Source organism: Etheostoma spectabile, chromosome 9 (genome assembly GCF_008692095.1).
Source record: "Etheostoma spectabile isolate EspeVRDwgs_2016 chromosome 9, UIUC_Espe_1.0, whole genome shotgun sequence".
In the NCBI taxonomy this organism is placed as follows: Eukaryota; Metazoa; Chordata; class Actinopteri; order Perciformes; family Percidae; genus Etheostoma; species Etheostoma spectabile.
The window spans coordinates 21,873,130-21,875,313 of record NC_045741.1 but is presented as its reverse complement, the minus strand read 5'-3'; the positions used below and the strand labels follow the sequence as shown (position 1 = coordinate 21,875,313).

Genomic DNA, 2,184 nt, shown 5'->3' with positions numbered 1-2,184 from the left:
TTTAAGGTATAACTACTTCAGTACAGCAAAATCCAGCAGTACTCACAGTATAAGTCATATCACCCAACCCTACTGGGTATATAAAGTCAATATACAGTATTTGGATGATTGAAAGTACATGTTTTTTGCTGCATTTGACACTCATCAAATGGAAGGGCCAATGTTTACACCCTGTAGTTCCACAAAGCTAAGCCAACATAACCAAACTCACCTCAAGTATTTGAAAATCAAATCATATAAAATCCTGGTTGTAATCCTGGTCTACTAACTGCAGGGGAAGAACAGTCTCTTTAGGGTTGAAGGAGGGATGATGAGGAGGATGGTCAAATGATTGAAGCAGGGATAAGACAAGGACGGGGGCGAGGACCAGGGTGGTGGCAGGTGGGTGAGCTAGCCTTTCGGAGCTGTGTAGTTACACAGGAGAGAGGAGATAGCGCTGGATTCAGTGACCTCCTCGGGGAGAGAGCCCTCCATGTCTTTGATGGACGGGTCGGCTCCAGCGTTCAGCAGGAGCTCCACAATGTCAGCAAACTCGCACGCTGATGCTACAGAAAAAGAAAAAGAAATGGAGTAATTATAAGGAGGAGAAAACAGCAAAGAAGAGCAATAAAAGAAGAAAGAAAACAAAAGGCATTTATGCAAACATTCTCCCAGGCATTTAGCTTTTTGGCCATGCTAGCAGCTGAAAGGCTGTATGGATGGCTATGTTCCATCCATTCATCTTCATCCGCTTATCTGGTATCGGGTCGCGGGGGCAGCAGCTCAGGCAGAGGACCCCCAACTTCCCTTTCCTGAGCCACATCAACTAGCTCCGACTGGGGGATCCCGAGGCGTTCCCAGGCCAGGTTGAAGATATAATCTCTCCAACTAGTCCTGGGTCTTCCCCGAGGCCTCCTCCCAGCTGGACGTGCCTGGAACACCTCCCAAGGGAGGCCCCCAGGAGGCATCCTTATCAGATGCCCGAACTACCTCAACTGGCTCCTATCGACGCAAAGGAGCAGCGGCTCTACTCCGAGCTCCTCTCGGATGACTGAGCTTCTCACCCTATCTCTAAGGGAGACGCCAGCCACCCTCCTGAGGAAACCCATTTTGGCCGCTTGTACCCTGGATCTTGTTCTTTCGGTCATGACCAAAGGTGAGGGTAGGAACTGAAACTGACCGGTAGATCGAGAGCTTTGCCTTCTGGCTCAGCTCCCTTTTTGTCACAAGAGTGCGATAAATCGAATGTAATACCGCACCCGCTGCACCGATTCTTCTACCAATTTAACGCTCCATGGTCCCCTTACTCACGAACAAGGACTCCCTACCTGAAGAAAGCACTCCATCGGTTTCCTGCTAAGAACCATGGCCTCAGATTTAGAGGTGCTGATCCTCATCCCAGCCGCTTCACACTCAGCTGCGAAACGATCCAGTGAGTGCTGAAGGTCACAGACCGATGATGCCATCAGGACCACATCATCTGCAAAAAGCAGCGATGAGATCCTGAGCCCACCACTCTGCAACCCCTCCCTCCCCAACTACGCCTCGATATCCTGCCCATAAATATTACAAACAGGATTGGTGACAAAGCGCAGCCCTGGCAGAGGCCAACCCTCACCTGGAACGAGTCTGACTTACTGTCGAGAAACACAGCTCTTGCTTGGGTCATACAGAGATTTGATGGCCCTGAGAAGGGACCACTTCACCCCATACTCCCGCAGCACTTCCCATAGTGTCTCCCGGGGGACCCGGTCATCCGCATACTCCAGATCCACAAAACACATGTAGACCGGTTGGGCACACTCCCAGAAGATCTGATCCGTTGTTCCACGACCAGGACGGAATCCGCATTGTTCCTCGTCAATCAGAGGTTCAACTATTGGCCGAACCCTCCTTTCCAGCATTTTGGAGTAGACTTTACCAGGGAGGCTGAGAAGTGTGATACCCCTGTAATTAGCACACGGCCTCTGGTCCGCCTTTTTGAAGAGGGGAACCACCACCCCGGTCTGCCACTCCTTAGGCACTGTCCGAGACTTCCACGCAATGTTAAAGAGGTGCGTCAACCAAGACAGCCCCTCCACACCCAAAGCTTTCAGCATTTGTGGACGGATCTCATCATCATCTCATCTCATCCTCCAGCTCTGCCTCTACCACAGAGGACGTGTCAGCTGCAGCTTCAACAATGGAAACTTTGAACATTGTCCA

The 2,184-nt window shown here is 50.8% G+C and overlaps 1 protein-coding gene across 1 annotated transcript in view; it reads right to left on the bottom strand.

The window, feature by feature from the left end:
* The window catches only part of acbd6 (acyl-CoA binding domain containing 6), a 31,720-nt gene continuing 29,536 nt past the window's right edge, over nucleotides 1-2,184 (bottom strand). The window contains exon 8 of the mRNA XM_032526227.1: nucleotides 1-545. Within this exon, the coding sequence (XP_032382118.1) occupies nucleotides 391-545 (155 nt within the window). The 3' untranslated portion in view covers nucleotides 1-390. The remainder of the gene's footprint in view (nucleotides 546-2,184) is intronic.